Source organism: Choloepus didactylus, chromosome 1 (assembly GCF_015220235.1).
Source record: "Choloepus didactylus isolate mChoDid1 chromosome 1, mChoDid1.pri, whole genome shotgun sequence".
Lineage (NCBI taxonomy): Eukaryota > Metazoa > Chordata > Mammalia > Pilosa > Megalonychidae > Choloepus > Choloepus didactylus.
This window is the reverse complement of record NC_051307.1, coordinates 185,432,911-185,451,022: the sequence shown is the minus strand read 5'-3', so window position 1 is coordinate 185,451,022 and position 18,112 is coordinate 185,432,911. Positions and strand designations below refer to the sequence as shown.

The following is an 18,112-nucleotide window of genomic DNA, read 5'->3' as shown; positions in this document are numbered from 1 at the left end:
GTCCACCAAATGAGTTTGCTGAGATTAAATTCTCATGGATCCTGCCATCAGCCTGTGTTTGTGTTTGTCCCCGAACAGGGAAGCTCTTTGTGCTGGAGTCTCAGAATGGCTCTCAGGGCCTGGAGCTGGAGGCAGCTCGGCTCTCCTGCAGGAGCAGGGGTGCTCACCTGGTATCTGCAGACGAGCTGCGGAGGATAGTCCAGGATTGCGCCTTCGCAGTTTGCACCACAGGCTGGCTGGCAGATGGCACCCTTGGGTAAGTCAGGCAAGCCTGGGGGAAGCTGCTTCTTTCCAACTCACTCTTACTTCCCCACCAAGACTCATATGGGGGCTCAAAATTGTTCCATTGAGGCGCCAGGGTAGGCAAAATGCAGTGGGCCATGGCTTCCAGGATTTCTTTAAAGTCTTGTTTTGTGTTCTCATAAAAAAGAAAAACATTTTTCTGGAGTTTTGTTGCAATTTTTTTTCCTCTGACTTTTTTATTTTAAATTTTCTTCTTAAGCTGCAAAAATAATACATGCTTGTAAAATTTCAAATAATACTGATGTGTGTAAAATACAAAGTGAGTTTCTTTCTTCTCGAACTCAGAAGTAGTGACTCTTAACTGTTTGGTATATATTCTTTTTCTATGTAGATATGTATCTGCATATGAATTTATAGGAAGGTGATATGGAGGTTTTAAAATATGTCCACAATTTCTTTGACACTACTCCCACTGAGAGATGGGGTCTGTGTTCCCTCCCCTTCAATCACAGAGAGCATGTGTACTGGTTTGGATCTGTTATGTACCCCAGAAAAGACTATTTTCTTTTAATCCAATCTTGTGGGGGCAGACCTATTGTGGGTGGAACCTTTTGATTGGATTGTTTCCATGGAGATGTGACCCCGCCCATTCAAGGTGTGTCTTAATCCCCTTGCTGGGATAAAAGGATAAAAGGCAGAAACATTTTGGAGAATGCTCAGAGAAGCTAGAACAGGAAATCTAGAATTTGCCCTGGGAGAAGCAAGAAGGACCCACAAGAGAAGCTCAGACAGAAGCCCAGAGACATTTTGGAGAAAGCCATAGAAACCAGAAGCTAAACCCAGCAGAGGACCAGTAGACTCTGGCCATGTACCTTCCCATGTGACAGAGGAAACCCAGATGCCATTACCCTTTCTTCAGAGAAGGTATTGTCCTGTTGATGGCTTAATTAGGACATTTTCATGGCCTTAGAACTGTAAATTTGTGAACTAATAAACCCCCATTGTAAAAGCCAATCCATTTCTGGTATATTGCATTCTGGCAGCTTTTGCAAACTGGAACATGCTATTACTTTGACCAGTAGAATACAGCAGAAGTGAGGCTATGTGACTTCTGGATTAGGTCAGGAAAAATCTGTGCAGTTTCTGCCTGCATCTGTGGGGCCACTCATTTTTGTAGTTTTGAGATGCCATGTGAGAAGTCTGACTCTCCTGGGATGGCTATGCTGTGAGGAAGCCCAGCCACCTGAAAAGGCCTTGTGTAGGTGCTTCCACTGACAGCCCAGCTGAACTCCTACCCAATGGCCAGCATTAATCGCCAGAAATCTGAGTGAAGATGCCTCTTGGTGATCTAGCCCCTGGCTATAGGGTTACCCCGAGCCTGTGAGTCTTCCCAAGAGAGAGACCTCAGACAATACGGCTGAGACAAGTCATACCCACTCTTCCTGAACTGAGTGCTGACCCACAGAATCCTTGTGAAGAAAGAATTGTTATGATCAGCTAGGAGCAACACTTCCTAATGGTGCTGGTACTTGCTTCTTTAGACAGATTCAGAGAAGGTAGGCTCCATTGCTCTTTCTTCCTCATGGCAGAGAAATATGAAAGAGAAAACAGGCTCCAAGAACTATTGGCTGATGATGATCCTGACTCTGAAGAGTCTGGCCAGCAGGTCGCTGTGGAGAACACACACAACCATGCTGACTCACATCTCTAAAATGTGGCAAAGGTGAAACAGCAATTGAATAAAGAGAAAGACAACCAAGACTACATCGAAAGCTTTCCGTTGACTCTGGAACGGTGGTCTTCTCTGCTTACATTTTATATCCATGCTCCTAAATAGACAAAATATGTCCCAGGCATTCACATTTCCATAATGTAGTCAAGCAGGAATAGTTTTCATGACTCTGTTACTGTAATTTCATCAGATAACCAGGTGTTCAGAGACTCTGAAAAGCCAGCTTAGAGCTAGGGCTTAGGTCTGCCCAGCATTGCAAGTCAGGGCTGTGTCACTGAAGCACTCTCTTCTCTGGGTTTGCTGTAGGTGTTAAGACAAATTAATGGACCTCTAAATGCTGAGCTGATATTTCCTTATAAAGCAAACATATTTATTTGTTATATTTACTACATGACATTTTAAAAATAATTTTTTTGAGTTTCCCATTTTAATGTTTTGGGAACCAGGAAGTATCTGACAATTAATGTGTCCATTTCACTGTGTCTTTCCTCCACAAACTCCTGTCCAAAAGTCAATTATTAAATGCATGGTGCATCTTGCAATTCATGGCATGGTAGACATATACAGATCTGATCTGTATCTCCATAAATATATACTGAGTATACACATAAAAGCAGAGGAAGATGGAGGGCTGGAGTGGTGAGGCCAGAGCCTGCAGCCACGTGTCTCCTGGGAGCTTTTGCAGATTCCGTAAAGAGTGGCTTAAAAGCTGAGTACAATTTTGATAGATTCATGGGATGAGGGAGATGGAGCTTTGAATTCAGGTTCTTTTTAGGAATAGGCTGGTGAGTTCTGTTCCTTTGGATTGAGACCTTATAGGGTTGTACTCCAGGAATGAGTAAACTTTAAGAAGTACATAGGCCTTCATTGGAGCTGCAGAATAGCTTCAAATCCTCTAAAGCCATAAATTTAGGTTGAGGTGATACTGGAGTTCCAGTGCTCCAGATGGCCAACAGAATTGAATACAAATCCTCTCTAAAGGAAGAATTACTATCCTACAAAATCAGTAAACATTTTTGCAAACATAGGATCTGTCACACAATATAAAACAATCAGTCACATGTGAAGACAAGAAAACAAGAAGAAAAATCATCAGAAATAGTAGTCACTAGAAATAGACCCATAAAACTCCAGATGTTGGCATTGTAGATGTAGACTTTAAAATAACTATACTTACAATGTTCAGAGATATAAAAGACAAGAAGGAGAATTTTGGTACTGGACTGGAAACTATTAAAAATATCCAAATGGAAACTCTAGAAATGAAAAATATAGTAAATGAAAGTAATAACTTAATGAATGAATCTTTTTAAAAAGCCAAATGGATCTTCATTTCCAAAAATGGGATGACAATATTTAGCTAATAGAATTGTCATGAGGATTAAGAGAGTAAATATGTGTAAGAATGTCTAAAACAGTGCATGGCAGAGTAGGCACTAAATACTTGTTTAATATTAGTACTGCTGCTATAGGTTAACTCTAAGATGTGCCTTTTATTTGCAATTTAACGTCTCTTATGTCAGTGGAGGCTTACAGCAGCTGAGCGTGGCAGTCACTACCCTTGTAGGTGAGTTCCATGTCTTCTTGTTCCTACACCTGTTCAGTTTAATTGATGTTTAAAATGTCTTCAAAAAGGTCACACCATGATTTAGCATTTAAACAAAGTTATTATGTTTATAGAAAAGCTTGTAAACAAAAGAGTGAGGCAAGAATTCGATACTAGTGAAATAAATGGTTATCATCGAAGAATGATTGCAATTTTGTATTTTCTTGCAAAACAACAGCAGAATGCTTTAAGGAATCTAAGAAAGGAAAAGTCCCATGAGTAGTTGAAACAGTGTTGGGTTATTACTGAGAGAAGGGCAAAATGGTTGTCTATCACATGTGAAGCAAGAAAATACCTACAATAAAATTTATAGAATGAGTAGCTGAGGCTTGGAAAGAAATTCTGAAAACAACAGTGGATAATCTTTTAAGAAATGTTGCATCACTAATGCTCCCGATGGCTAGGAAAGTGAAACTGTGTATTGAGGACTCTGAGTCAAAAAGGGATTCAGGAGTCTGCACCATGGCATACCCGGGGCACACTGGCGCTGACGGAGGGTACTACCCGGGCGGGTATAGAGAAGCTCCCGGAGGGCCTGAGTTTCCTGGACAAACTCAGTATCCGCTGTATGGTTGCTTTGCTGCTGTAGCTGGACAGGATGGGCAGATAGATGCTGATGAATTGCAGAGATGTCTGGCACAGTTGGGCATTGCTGGAGGATACAAACCTTTTAACCTGGAGACTTGTCGGCTTATGGTTTCCTTGTTGGATAGAGACATGTCAGGAACAGTGGGTTTCAATGAATTTAAAGAACTCTGGGCTGGACTGAATGGCTGGAGACAACACTTCATCAGTTTTGACAGTGATGGAAGTAGAACAGTGGACCCTCAAGAATTGCAGAAGGCCCTGACCACAATGGGATTTAGATTGAGTCCCCAGACTGTGAATTCAATTGCTAAACTGTACAGCACCAATGGAAAGATCACCTTTGATGACTACATCACCTGCTGCATCAAACTGAGGGCCCTCACAGACAGCTTTCGAAGACGGAATACTGCTGAGCAAGGTGTTGTGAGTTTCCCATATGACTATTTCATTCAGTGTGTCATGAGTGTTTAAATCGACAGGAAGCTGTATGAACATAATTGACATTCTGCCTGGTTCTCCTTTGCTCCTCCTCTTTGCCTTCAGAAATGTGTGTAAACTTACATCGCCACTTTCCCTTACCTGCTTGTTGTAAAGGTTTATTACTTTAGGTGCAACTGCAGTTTTGTTTTTAGTTTTGATAGTAAATTCTTTGGACTTCTAATAATGGAAGATGGGGTCTATTACACCATTTAGAATTTGCACGCGCTATCGTTAATCATATCTTATTTTCTGGCTAAACCACTTGTATGTAAATTTAAGTATGCAAAATGGTGAAGGCACATTATATATTTTTCACTGTGAAGATACTAAAAACTTTTGATCAGACCTCAGCTGTTGTCTTTCCTCTCCTAGAGGGGCTTTTATAAGTGGTGTTGAAAGTTTTAAGTCTGGAGTATTCTTAAGTAAATGATTTAGACCCACTTGGGTGCAAAAAGAACGTGGTATAATCCACGTCAGTGTTCACCTTAGTGGAAACTTAGCACAGGCTTTAAGGCTGATAGATATTTTGATGGCCATATGAATGGACAGAGAACGTGAGTGATTATTTTTTGCCTCATAAAACCTTATTGAATAATTTGAGTGGCAAATACTATTACCAAGTCTCTGTTTGTCATTGTCCATGTAGAACTTTGTTAGCTATACATAAACTTCTATGTTGATTATGAGCTTAACTGTGTAAAAAAAATGATAGACTAAAAAAATATATAAAAATATTAGCTTATTGTTATTTTAGCTAATAGGATTCTAGGTGACTTTAATTTCCTTTAAACATTTCAGAATTTTTCAAGTTTTCTATAATGTGTATGCTTTCCCTTTAAAATCAGATAATGATTTTTAAAATATTAATACATCCATTTTGTATATGCCAGGTGCTCACACTTATAATAAAAAATGTACACAGCAAAAAAAAAGGGGGGTGGGGTGGTTCAGAATGATCCAGAACCAAAACTACAAATAGTGTATGATTCCACTTATATGAAATATCTAGAAAAAGCAAATTCATAGAGAAAGAAAGTAGATTAGAGGAGGGAGAAAGAAGATATTACTTAATGGGTATAGAGTTTCTGTTTGGGGAGATAAAAGTTTTAGTAATGGAAGGTGGTGATAGTAGCACAACATTGTAGAAGAAATTAATGCCACTAAATTGTACACTTAAAAATGGTTAAAATGGGAAGTTTTCTCTTATTTTTATGTTACCATGATAAAAAATAAAATAAAAATTTGTTACAAAGGGACTCAGGAAAGTTGTACTTTGTTAAGAAATTTTAGGAATATTTTAGTCAATTTCTTTTGCTTATAATTTCTTTTTTATGCTGGCAAAAGAGTGTGATTTGATTTTAAAACTCATTAAATAAATCTAAAAGAATTATTTCAATATATACAAAATAAAAATGCTAAGTGGTTAAAAAAAAAAAAAATCCAAAGAGAGAATTAGTGAACTGAAGATATTTCAGAGAAAGTTATTCAGAATAGAAAATGAGGGGGGAAAGTTGGAAAAACAGAGTAGAAATGGTAAAAGGCAAAGCAGATGCATGTAATTGGGATTCCAAAAGTTGAAGAGAAAGAAAATGGAACAAAATAATATTTTAAAAGATAATGTCTGAGAGAGGGACAAGATGGTGGCGTAGGGAGGAGTGGAACTTAGTTATTCCTCTAGAGCAACTAGGAAATAGCCAGGAACAACTAGTAAATATCTGGAACAGCTGTTTGGGGGACATCCATGAACAGACACACATTGTACACCAGTCTGGAATGGATGAAAGGGCTGAGACTGCAGCATAGAACTATAAGTAAAGCCCCCAAACCCAGGAGCTGCCCCCTCCTACTGGCATGGCCAGCTGAGTTGGAACACTTCCCTGTGAGAAGGAGAAGAAGTCTCCACCACGAGCAAAGAAAGGTAGCACAACCATGGTCCAATTGCAGTTTTAATTAACAAATCTGGACTACTGAGTACAAGCTATAACCACAGATGAACCTGGAGTAAACAGGAAAGGAACCCGGAGGTCTCTCCCGGGAGAGAGGAGACAGGGCTGAAGGAAAAATAAATAAATAAAAATGGAGGCTTTTGGAGTCAGCTGAGCTCAGAATACTGGAAAAAAGGCTGTGTTCCAAAAAAAAGGGGCACATAGAACCGGGTACCAACTCCAGCTCCTGATTGGCCAAACTGGGGGACTGGGGAATGGCTCTGAAAATGGGATTTCTTTCTTTTTCTTTTTTATTCTCTCATTCTAAGTAGCTCATTAAAGAAAGCCTCAGACATTTTCAGTTGTCAGTACTGACCCAGGCAAGGGTGGAGTTAAGATAGAGAGTCAAAGGAAGAACTCAAGTGAAGGAGATAATTCCCTAAAGGATTTATCTTCCCTAAGAAAAGGGGGGGCAGCTCAAATGGCCACCCTCCCTTAGAGAATTCAGACCCCAGGGCCTGCGGAGAAAAAACAGAAACAGCTTAAGCTTGGCTTCAGACTTACCCTCAGTCCCTGGCAGACACAGGGTCTGCTAAGAGTTAAAGGCACTGCACCTCTTTACACTACTGAGGAGCTGTGGACTAACAAGCACCACCTTCTGGGCAGGATAGAACAGGCACAGAATCTAGAGGCCTCACAGGAAAGTCAGGCAATCTCCTGGGTCTCATACTCAGGGAAACTTGATACTAATTACACCCTCCTCCTGAGACCTGGACCTGTCTAGTCTTGGAAAATCTGATTGGGGTAATCAAGAAAACCAGAGGACTAGACAACAAAAAATTATGAGTCACAGTAGGAAAAATGAAGATTTGGCCCAGTGAAACGAACAAACTTACATTTCAAATGAGATATAGGAGTTGAAACAACTAATTAAAGATCTTCAAACAAATATGCTAAATCAATTCAAAATCAAATCGGTGAGTTGAGGAAGATATGGCAAAAGAGATGAAGGATATAAAGAACATATATCTTTATACATATATAAAGAAAGGATATTGGGAGAACATAAGGAAGAACTTGAAAGCTGGAAAAACAATCAGTAGAACTTATGGGAATGAAAGGCAAAATAGAGAGATGAAAAACACAATGGAGACATACAGCAGCAGATTTGAAGAGGCAGAAGAAAAGATTCATGAGCTAGAGGACAGAGCATCGGAAATCCTTCATACAGAAGAACAGATAGGGAAAAGAATGGAAAAATATGAGCAGGGTCTCAGGGAATTGAATGACAACATGAAGTGCATGAATATACATATCATGGGTGTCCCAGAAGAAGCAGAGAAGGGAAAGAGGACAGAAAGATAATGGAGGAAATAATCACTGAAAATTTCCCATCTCTCATGAAAGACATAAAATTACAGATCCAAGAAGCACAGCATACCACAAACAGAATACATCTGAGTAGACCAACTCCAAGACACTTAATCAGATGAATCAAATGTCAAAGAGAGAATTCTGAAAGAAGCAACAGAAAAGCAATCCATCACGTACAAAGAAAGCTCAATAAGACTATGTATGGATTTCTCAGTAGAAACTCAGTAGAGGGAAGAAAGCAGTAGGATGATATATTTAAGATACTGAAAGAGAAAAACTGCCAGTCAAGAATTCTATATCCATCAAAACTGTTCTTCAAAAATGAGGGAGAGTTTAAAATATTTTCAGACAACAGATACTGAGAGAATTTGTGAACAAGAGACCTGCTCTATAAGAAATACTAAAGGGAGCACTACAGGCAAATAGAAAAAGACAGGAGAGAGAGGTTTGGAGAAAAGTGTAGAAATTAAGACTGTCAGTAAGGGTAAAAAGAGAGCAGAAAAAATGAAAAAAAAAGTTTTGTTGTATAAAATCCAAAAGCCACAATGGTAGACAGTAGACATTACATTGAGTGAAATTAGCCAGAAACAAAAGGATGGATACTCTATCTTCTCATTAATATGAACTAACATTGAGTGAACTTTGAGAGTTAAAATTGAGAACACAGGTTATCAGGAGATAGAAAGAAGTTAGAGGTCAGGATTTGATGCTGAAGGATTATAGAAAGTTCAACAGGATTGATTGTATATGTCCAGAAATGGATAGCACAATACTGTGTGATGGTAGCACAATATTGTATGTACTCTGAACAAAGATGATTGTGAGTACAGTTGAAAGAGGAAGGCTAAGGGCATGTTTGACACCAGAAGGAAAGATGCAAGATAAAGACTCGGATTGTATAACTTAGAGAAACCTAGAGAGGTCAGTGATCATGATTAAATGTACAAATACAAGAATGTTTTTACATGAAGGAGAACAAATGAATGTCAACAATGCGAAGTATTGAAAATTGGATGGTATAGGGGGAAAATACAATTAGTGCAAACTAGAGTCTGCAGTTAACAGTAACATTGTAAGGTGCTTCCATTAATTGTAACAAAGGCAATATACCAAAGCTAAATGTGTACAAGAGGGGGTTGCAAAGGAGCGGTGCATGATTCTCGGTGTTGTTGTTGTTGTCTGACCTTTTCATTATATTTTATTTTATTTTTATTTTTCTTCTGTCTTTTATTTTTTATTCTTCTTTTTTGTCTCCTCTTCATCTTTCTTTGCAAAAGAAAGGGAAATGTCCTTGTGCCGATTTGAATGTATTATGTCCCCCAGAAAAAGCCATATTCTTTGATGCAGTCTTGTGGGGCAGACATAATAGTGGGGATTAAGTTGGAACGTTTGGATTAGGTTGTTTGCATGGAGATGCGCCCCGCCCGACTGTGGATGATGACTGATGGGATATTTCTGTGGAGGCGTGGCCCCACCCATTCAGGGTGGGCCTTGATCAGTGGAGCCATATAAACGTGCTGACTCAGGGAGATGGAACTGAGTGCAGCTGTGAATGACGTTTTGAAGAGGAGCAAGCTTGCTAGAGAAGAATGTCCTGGGAGAAAGCCATTTTGAAACCAGAACTTTGGAGCAAACACCAGCCACGTGCCTTCCCAGCTAACAGCGGTTTTCCGGACGCCATCGGCCATCCTCCAGTGAAGGTACCCGATTACTGATGTGTTACCTTGGACACTTTATGGCCTTAAGACTGTAACTGTGTAGCCAAATAAACCCCCTTTTTATAAAAGCCAATCCATCTCTGGTGTTTTGCATTCCGCAGCATTAGCAAGCTAGAACAGTCCTCATATAGATTGTGGTGGTGAATGTATAACTATGTGATTATATCCAGTATTGCTGATTGTATACTTGGGTTGAATTGTATGGGGTGAGAATAAAACTGTTGAAAAAATAAGCATAGGGATGCAAGTGCTGGAGAAAATGTGGAGATAGGGATATACCTATTCCCTGTTGGTGGTGAAGTAGAATGGTGCAGCCCATCTGGAGGGCAGTGTGGTGGTTCCATAGGAAGCTAAGAATGGGGTTGCCATTAGGTCCTGCAACCCTGTTATATTACAGTGTATTTGGAAGAACTGAGAGCAGGGACATGAATGCACATTTGCACATTGGTGTTTATGGCAGAAGTGTTCATGATTTTCAATGGATGGAGGTGGCCTAACAGTACATCTACTGATAAATGGAATGGTGAACTGTGGTTTATACATACAATGAAACATTGAGGGGCAGCAAGAAGGAATGAAGTTGTGAGGTATGCAACTAGGTGAATGGACCTTGAAGACAGTATGTTGAGTGAAATAAGCCAGAATAAAAAAGACAAACATTATAATACTTCACTAATATAGACTAACTATAATGTGCAAACTCTGAGAACTGGATCTGAGAGCATAGATTATCTGGGGAAGGCTTATTGTAAAGGTTCCTAGATTGTAAACTCTTAACAGCTGTCATATCTATTCATGAGTTGTAATGGTTATTTATAAATTCTGAGATGCTGAGCTGTTTGTGTGTAACCTGGAACTCATTCAGAATTTGGCAGCTATGAATGTTACCATTACCACACACAGCAATTGTTAAAGAAGCTGAAACAGATCAGACTTTGGTTAGAGATATGAATGAAATGGACTTGGTTAGGACTAAGGTAAATCAGATTAAAGGGTAAAGGATGATATTGGCTATGTTTTAAAACTTCAACTTCTGTGTGATACCAAAGGAAGAGATGTTTATTTGGGCAAAATATATTTTCTGTAGCACACTATATAATTTACCTTGTATGGTTAGTTTATTCAAACACCATAATTACATAGAACCTTGAATAGGGGTTGAGATTTGGTTGGATTATCCAGATTAGTGTGAAACCCTTATACATTCCAGAAGAATTTGGGAAGAGGATAAAAAGCAATTGCAAAGCCCCCTTGAGGGACTGGGAAAAAAATGTGGAAATATTAAACATCCCCATCTGGGGAATTCTTGATACTCTTGCAAGCATTGGGGACTACCAGGTTAGTAGGCTGAATCCTTGATATTGGGGCTTGCCCTTAAGAAGTTTGTTACTGCAAAGGAGAGGCTAAGCCTACTTATAATTGTGCCTAATAGTCACCCCCAGAGAACCTCTTTTGTTTCTCAGATGTGGCCTCTCTCTAAGCCCACTCAGCATGTAAAATTACTGCCCTCCCACCTATGTGGGACATGACTCCCAGGGGTGTAAATCTCCCTGGCAGTGTGGGACATGACTCCCAGGGATGATCCTGGACCCGGCATCATGGGATTGGGAAAGCCTTCTAGACCAAAAGGGGGAAGCAAAATGAAACAAAATAAAATTTCAGTGGCTGAGAGATTTGAAATAGAGTAAAGAAGTCATTCTGGAGGTTATTCTTAAGTATTATATGCATATCCCTTTTTAGCTTTTAGTGTATTAGAATAGCTAGAAGGAAATACCTGAAACTGTTGAACTGCAATCCAGTAACCTTGATTCTTGAAGATGATCACATAACTATATAGCTTATACCATGTGACCCTGTGATTGTGAAAACCTTGTGGCTCTCATTCCCTGTATCCCTTTATCCCCTTGTGTGTGGACAGATGAGTAGAAAAAGGGGGACAAAATGTAAATGAATAATAGGGGGGTGGAAGGATCTAGATGTTTTGGTTGTTATTTTTTACTTTTATTTTTATTTTCTGGTGTAATGAAAATGTTCAAAAATTGACTGTGTTGATGAATGTACAATTATATGGTGATACTATGAACAATTGATTGTACACTTTGGATGATTGTATGGTATGTGAATATATCTCAATAAATTGCATTAAAAAAAGAGATAATGGCTGAGAATGTTCCACAACTGAAGAAAAACATCAATGAACAGATTCAGGAAGCTCTATAAAGCCAAAGTAGGAAAAATAAGAAGAAACCCACAGCTAAGTGCATTATGGTAAAACTGATGAGAATCAAAAATGAAAAAAAAAATCCATTAAGAGCAATAAAAAGAAAAAGGAAATACTTTCAAAGGAACAATAAAGCTGACAATGAAAGCTGATGCTTTCAATGTGCTGTAAGAAAATTACTATCAGGCTAGAGTTCTAAATCCATTTGAAATAACTTCCAAGAATAAAAATAGAATAAAGACATTTCCAGACAGACAAAAGCTAAGATAATTCATTATAAGTAGACCTACACTAAGAGAAATACTTAATGTTCTTCAGGTGGGAGGAAAATAACTGCAGATGGAAGGCTGGAGATGTAAAAGAATGAAGAGTAATGGAAAGGGTGTGTATGTGGTTAAATTGAAATTGTATAATTGTAAGAAGCAATAATAACAATACTAAAAACTAAACAATGGTATATAAAATGGAAATCATTTGAATTATTTTTAGGTATTTTAAGTATGCTAATACTTAAGTATATTAAGTATTTTGAGTTGTACTGTTGAGGAAGAGGATAAAAGTGACATTAGATTTTAGTAAGTCAAGGAAGCATGTTGTAACCTCTGGGGTAACCAGTAAAAGGACAGTAAAAGGATGCATAACTTCCAAACCAATACAGGGGAAGAAGGAGTAATAGGGGAAAAAATGCAAACAATCCAAAATGGTGGAAAGAAAGGAGCGAAAATGGAACAGAGAATATTTAGAACTAATAGAAGGCACTTTGTAAGATGGCCAAATTAAATTCAAAGAGATCAGTGATTAAATTAAATAGACTAAATGCTCTAATTAGAAAACAAAGATTTTCAGATGGATTTTTTTTGCTAGTTTTTAATTCAGTATTATTGAGATATATTCACATACTGTACAATCATCCAAAGTGTACAATCAGTTGTTCACAGTACCATCATAGTTGTGCATTCATCACCCCAATCTATTTTTTGAACAGTTTCCTTGTACCAGAGAAAGTGAAAATAAGAATAAAAAATAAAAGTAAAGACGAACACCCAAAACACCCCCCACCCTATTTTTCTTTTAGGTTTTTGTCCCCATTTTTCTACTCATCCATCCATACACTAGATAAAGGGAGTGTGATCCACAAGGCTTTCACAATCACATTGTCACCTCCTGTAAGCTACATAGTTATACAATCGTCTTCAAGAATCAAGGCTACTGGGTTGCAGTTTGATAGCTTCAGGTATTTATTTCTACTATTTCACTGCACTAAAACCTAAAAAGGGTTATCTATATAGCGCATAAGAATGCCCACCAGAGTGACCTCTCAACTCCATTTGGAATCTCTCAGCCACTGAAACTTTATTGTGTTTCATTTTGCATCCCCCTATCAATGGATTTTTGAAAATTCAAATATATGCTGTTTACAAAAGATATCCTTAAATAGCCCATGAGACAAAAATAAATCATAATGGAAATTAGCATATATTTGGAACTGAATGATATTATAACATTTGCAGATTAATGGGGGTGCTGCTAAAGCTACACCTGCAGGGAAATCTAAAGCATTAAATGCATGTATTAAGAAAGGAAAAAGGTGAAGTTTTATGAACTAATTATCCACCTTAAGAAATCTGAAAAAGAAAAACAAACAGAAAAACCCTCAAAAAAAGGGAACTGATAAAGAGAAGAGCAGTATTTTATGAAATAGAAAACAAACATACTAAAATAGGTCAATAATGACAAAATTTAGTGCTTTACAATTCATAAACTGCTGGATAGACATCAACAACAAAAGGCAACATGAATAAACAGTAGTAGAATTAAAAAGAGGACTACTGCAGTGATGCAGCATTAAAAAAGATAATAGGACATTATGAAAAATGTTATGTCACAGCCAATGTTGGAGAAGCTGACGGAGAGATCAGACTTCATATGAAGATGTGGATGAGATGGACTTGGTTGGGACTGGGGTGAATCAGACTAAAGGGTGGAGGATGATATTGACTGTTTTGAAACTTCAGCTTCCATGTGGGACCAAAGGAGATGTTTATTTGGTGGGAAATCCATTTTTTCTGTGGCACGCTGCATAATTTGACTTATGTGGTCAGTTTGTTTGAACACCATGATTTCATGGAGCCTTGAGTAGGGAATGAGATCTGGTTTGTTTGTGCAGTTTGGGGTGGGGCCCTGATGCATCCCAGACTGATTTGGGCAGAAGATAAAAAAGTATTTGAATAGCCCCCTTGGGAGACTGGGGTAAATTGTGGAAGTGCTGGATTCACCTGCATGGGGAATTACTGATATTCTCACAAGCACTGGGGATTACCAATTTGGTAAGCTGAGCACTCAGTCTTGGGGTTTGCCCTTGTGGGGCCTGTTGCTGCAAAGAGAGGCTATGCCTAATTATGGTTGTGCCTGAGAGTCGCCCCCAGGGAACCTGTTTGTTGCTCAAATGTGACCTGTCTCTGTAAGCCAACTCTGCAGGTAAACTCACTGCCCTCCCCCCTATGTGGACATGACTCCCAGGGGTGTAAATTTCCCTGGCAACGTGGGACATGACTCCCAGGGATGAGCCTGGACCTGTCATCATGGGGTTGAGAAAGCCTTCCTGACCAAAAGGGGGAAAAATATAACAAAATAAAGTTTCAGTGACTGAGAGATTTCAAATGGAGTTGAGAGGTCTTTCTGGAGGTTGTTCTTGTGCATTATATAGATGTCCCTTTTTGGGTTTCGGTGTATTGGAGTGGCTAGAAGGAGGTGCCTGGGCTGTTGGGCTGCAGTCCAGTGGCCTTGATTCTTGAGGACTAGTGTGTAACTGTTTAGCTTGTACAGTGTGGCCATGTGGTGGTGGGGGCCTTGTAGCTTGCACTCCCTTTGTCCAGTGTGTGGATGGATGGGTGGAGTGATAGGGATGAAGGATTGGATGAATAGTGTGATAAAATGGGGGGATCTGATGTGTTGGGTGTTCTTTTTTTACTTTTATTTTTATTCCTATTTTTATTTTTATTACTTTTTTGGAGTGGTGAGGGTGTTTGGGGATTGATTATGGTGATGGATGCACGGTTATGTGGTGGTGCTGTGGGTGGTTGATTGTGCACTTTGGATGGTTGTATAGTGTGTGTGATGTATCTCAAAATTGCAGGAAAAAAAGTTATGTTAACATAATTGAAAATATAGATGAAGTAGATTAATTCCTAGGGAAAATTACTTACTAAATGAACTCAGGAACAAATAGAAAAACTGAATAATGCTATAAACATTAAAGAAACTGAATTCATAATTTATAATCTAACCACAAAGAAAATTCTAATAACACTAACCTAATACACACTGTTAGAGAATATAGAAAAAAAATGGGAACTTTCTAACTCATTTATGAGATTAAAGTATCTTTATACAAAACCAAAAAATTCATAATAAGAATGGACAATAATAGTCCTGTCTCACTTGTGAACATGGATGTAAATATCTTAAGCATAATATTAATCAACAAAAATCAGTATAAAGATGTTAATACAAGGTGGAAATTAGGAAAGTTTTAACATTAAAAATATCATTGTAAGTCACCAACATTAACAGACTCAAGGGGAAAAACGATAGAATCATCTCAATAGATGCAGAAGATGTATTTGATTAATTCAATACCCATTTATATAAAAATTCTTAGCAAGTATAAGGGCACTTCCATTGCTTCCAATAGGGTTTTGATCAAAAAAAAAATTCAAAAGCAAATGTTATTTTTAATGGTTGAATTTGAAATCATTTCATTAGAAATTAAGAAAAATAAAGGATGCCCACTATCCCACTTCTATTCAACATGATATGAGAGGTCCTAACTAATATAGTAAAACAAACAAACAAACAAAAAAACTGTTCAACTATAGAAAGAAGAAATAAAGCTATTATTCACAGATGATATGATTCTGTATGTAGACAATCCAAATTATTCTACAGATAAATTATTAGATTTAATAAGAAATTTAGCAAGGTTACTCAACACATAATTAAACTATACAAACATTTTTATACACCAGCAGAATAAAAATTTAAAGGTACAATTAAAACAGCAGAAAATTATGAAGTTCCTAGTAATAAATATATCCAAACACTTTTAAGATCTTTATGAAAATAATTATAAAATCTTATTGGGAGACATTAAGAAAGAACTAGATAAATGATGAGATAGACCATGATCACAGATTAGAAGACTCAGCATTGTAAAATTGCCAATTTTTCCAAACTGATTTATAGAATCAGTGCAGCTCTTAAGCCCAGCTCCACCACTTTCTGCCTGCATGACCTTGGGCAATTTACTTAATCTCTGTGTCTCAGCTTCCTCATCTGTAAAATGAAAATAATGATAGCACCTATGTCTGTACACATTTAACTGCAGTATGAGAGAGACAGGGCAATATTTTTAGGAGGAGCAAATGAGTTAATATACATAAAGTGCTTAGAACAATGCCTGGAATATCATAAGTGCTATATAGGTTTTTGTTGCTTTTATTATTACTAGTAGTACTAAGTAAGTATTTTCTTCCTCATCTTCTACCTCCATTAGTATTCAACATTCAACACATTTGTTGAGTGCCTACTAAGCTTTGTTACTGTACATAGTATCCCAGTATACGAAAATTAAAAATCATAATCCAACATATAGTCAGAGATTTAAAAATTCATATTGTGAAGCTATTTAAATAACATCTTCCAGAGGTCTAATAATGAATTATGATTTTATTATTTACCATATTAAATTCTTCATCAATATTGAAAAAAGAAGTTCTGGAATATATAGGATATATTACATAATCACTCCTTGCATATATGTGCGGTCGCAGTTGATTCGTCTGGGGGAGGGTGGCGGCCGGTTGCTAAATCCTAGGCTCCCAGGATTGCTCCGAGGGTACCGGCGGCGGGGGCTCTTTCCCGGAGGCGAGGGCGAGGCGGGGGACTTGGCCAGGTCCCCGGCGGGAGGCGTGCAAGTATGGAGGGCGGCGAGAAAGGAACAGGCGGGACACGATTTCTTTTAGGATGATGAAAACCAAGAGAGAGAGAGAGCTTTATTAGGGGAGAGTACAAGTTTATATCGGGCATTTAGAGGGCGGGGTAGCTGCAAGGGTTAAAGGCTTGGACTGGTTCTGAGAGGGCGCGGAGGTTGATTGAAAAGGGGCGGGAGTTGCTCCGGTAACGGGGAGTGGGTGGGCAAGGTAAAGGGGGCGGTTTTCTCCGGCAAGCCCTCCCCAATGGTTTTTACTTTGGGGTGAGGAAATGGGGCCTGCATTCGGCTCCACTTTCTCAGGCCCGGGGGGCCATGGAGGGCGCAACCACCCGTGCCCCACTACCTTTCCTAGGGGCTGATCAGTTCCCCTGGCCCAGGCCCGCCAAGTCAGAACTCGATAACAGTGTCCCGCATTTCCCCCTTCTTTTCTAATTAGAGGAAGAAGCTTACCGGAGAGATCCGCCAAGGGATGAGGGAAAGGGGAGGTGGGGGAAGGGATAGGGGTAGATGGTAGTTAGAGAGGCTGGAGCTCGACGTTGGTGTGGCGCCCGGGCATTCGAGAGGGGCCTCGCTGCTTGCGGGATGGACGAGGGTGGCGACGCTGCGGAGGGTCAGCTTCTTCAGTGGAGGCAAGTTGTTGATACTGGACTTGCACAAATGATGAAAAGACAGCATTGGCTTGGTTCTTAGCAAGCTGAACAATTTTGCGGATAATGCAGGGCCCTAGGGTGAGAGCTAGAATAATCATTAGTAGGGGGCCGATGAGAGGGAGGAGGTATGGGAGGAGGGGGGTAAAGATGTGGGACCAATAGCTGGTGGCTTCACGGTTTTTTTTTTGCGTTGTTCCAGTCCCTCTCAGACCTTTTTTAGGCTGTCCTCGGCGAGACCTGTGGAATTGGCATATACACAGCACTCTTCTCCTAGGGCGGCGCAGAGGCCCCCTTCTTTGAGGAGGAGAAGGTCGAGGCCTCGGCGGTTTTGGAGTACGACCTCAGAGAGGGAATTGACAGAATTTTTAAGATGAGAAATAGCGTCTTGTAGGTGACGAATGTCCTCGTCAACAGCCGCCCGGAGGTGAGTTAGGGCGGAGCCTTGACTGGCTAATGCAGCGATTCCGGTGCCAGCGCCTGCAAGACCTAGGAGGGAGGCAATCGTGAGGACGGTGATGGGCTCTCGCTTTTGCAGTGGAGCAGGGGCTGCAGTTCCTTCCAGGCAGAGGAAGAAGTCTTCCT

General features: G+C 39.3%; 2 protein-coding genes across 3 annotated transcripts in view; both read left to right on the top strand.

Annotated features, from left to right (window-relative positions):
- SUSD5 (sushi domain containing 5) overlaps positions 1 to 18,112 on the top strand; it is a 99,723-nt gene that overhangs the window by 11,209 nt on the left and 70,402 nt on the right. For both annotated transcript variants that reach the window (XM_037828594.1, XM_037828587.1), the window contains exon 2: positions 79 to 256. In XM_037828594.1, coding sequence (XP_037684522.1) covers positions 79 to 256 — 178 coding nt within the window. The remainder of the gene's footprint in view (positions 1 to 78; positions 257 to 18,112) is intronic.
- LOC119528004 (sorcin-like) lies at positions 4,044 to 4,640 on the top strand. The gene has a single exon (XM_037828604.1). The coding sequence runs from the start codon at positions 4,044 to 4,046 to the stop codon at positions 4,638 to 4,640; it is 597 nt and encodes a 198-aa protein (XP_037684532.1).